This window comes from Cyprinodon variegatus, unplaced genomic scaffold, assembly GCF_000732505.1.
Source record: "Cyprinodon variegatus isolate N-32 unplaced genomic scaffold, C_variegatus-1.0 Scaffold138, whole genome shotgun sequence".
Taxonomy (NCBI): domain Eukaryota; kingdom Metazoa; phylum Chordata; class Actinopteri; order Cyprinodontiformes; family Cyprinodontidae; genus Cyprinodon; species Cyprinodon variegatus.
The window spans coordinates 1209217-1209875 of record NW_015150591.1 but is presented as its reverse complement, the minus strand read 5'-3'; the positions used below and the strand labels follow the sequence as shown (position 1 = coordinate 1209875).

Below are 659 nucleotides of genomic sequence, written 5' to 3'. Positions count from 1 at the left end.
TTTTTTTTTTTTACCCACCTTTAGTGATTCTGGCCTGGATGCTGTATTCCAACACTTCCTCTTGGGGGTGGTAGAGAGCACTGATGGCTGTGGCATGGAGCATTTCAACTAGGAAGGGCATCTTTCCTTTTGTTAGATCATATGAGATGGTATGGTTCCAGGAGTAGGGAACATTTTCCTTATCAACTGTGAACATGCGGGTGGAGAGAGCGTAAAGCTGACCCGGCCCGGTCTGAATATAGTCCTCTGTGTAGTCCTGGACAAACATGAAAACTTATTCACCAGTTCATCCAAAAAGTACTCCAATGTTGCTGCACCTTTCATTGTATGTAAGACATGCTTTTCTCATTTTCTTTAAAACATCATAATGATAGGAAATGCAGAGAAAATAAAAATAAAAAATACTAAAGAAGACTTTAAAAGCTTCAGCAGAAAACGAGAGGCAAGAGGCATACTGGTGCAACAAAATAAACCTAGACCTTCTATAGAAAAATAACAATGTGTTTCATAAAGTTGGTAATAAGATCAGCGCAGTTTGAGCAGTAACATTCACCATCTACTTTAGTCGTTTTATAAACCGCATTTGGTGAAAAACGCAGCAATGTTTTTAACTGTACTGTAAGTCGAAGGGAAGCGGCTGTTCCAACCGTTGCATTTCC

The 659-nt window shown here is 39.6% G+C and overlaps 1 protein-coding gene across 1 annotated transcript in view; it reads right to left on the bottom strand.

The window, feature by feature from the left end:
• The window catches only part of hmcn1 (hemicentin 1), a 175905-nt gene that overhangs the window by 28109 nt on the left and 147137 nt on the right, over window positions 1-659 (bottom strand). Inside the window, exon 94 of the mRNA XM_015376644.1 lies at window positions 19-256. Coding sequence (XP_015232130.1) covers window positions 19-256 — 238 coding nt within the window. The remainder of the gene's footprint in view (window positions 1-18; window positions 257-659) is intronic.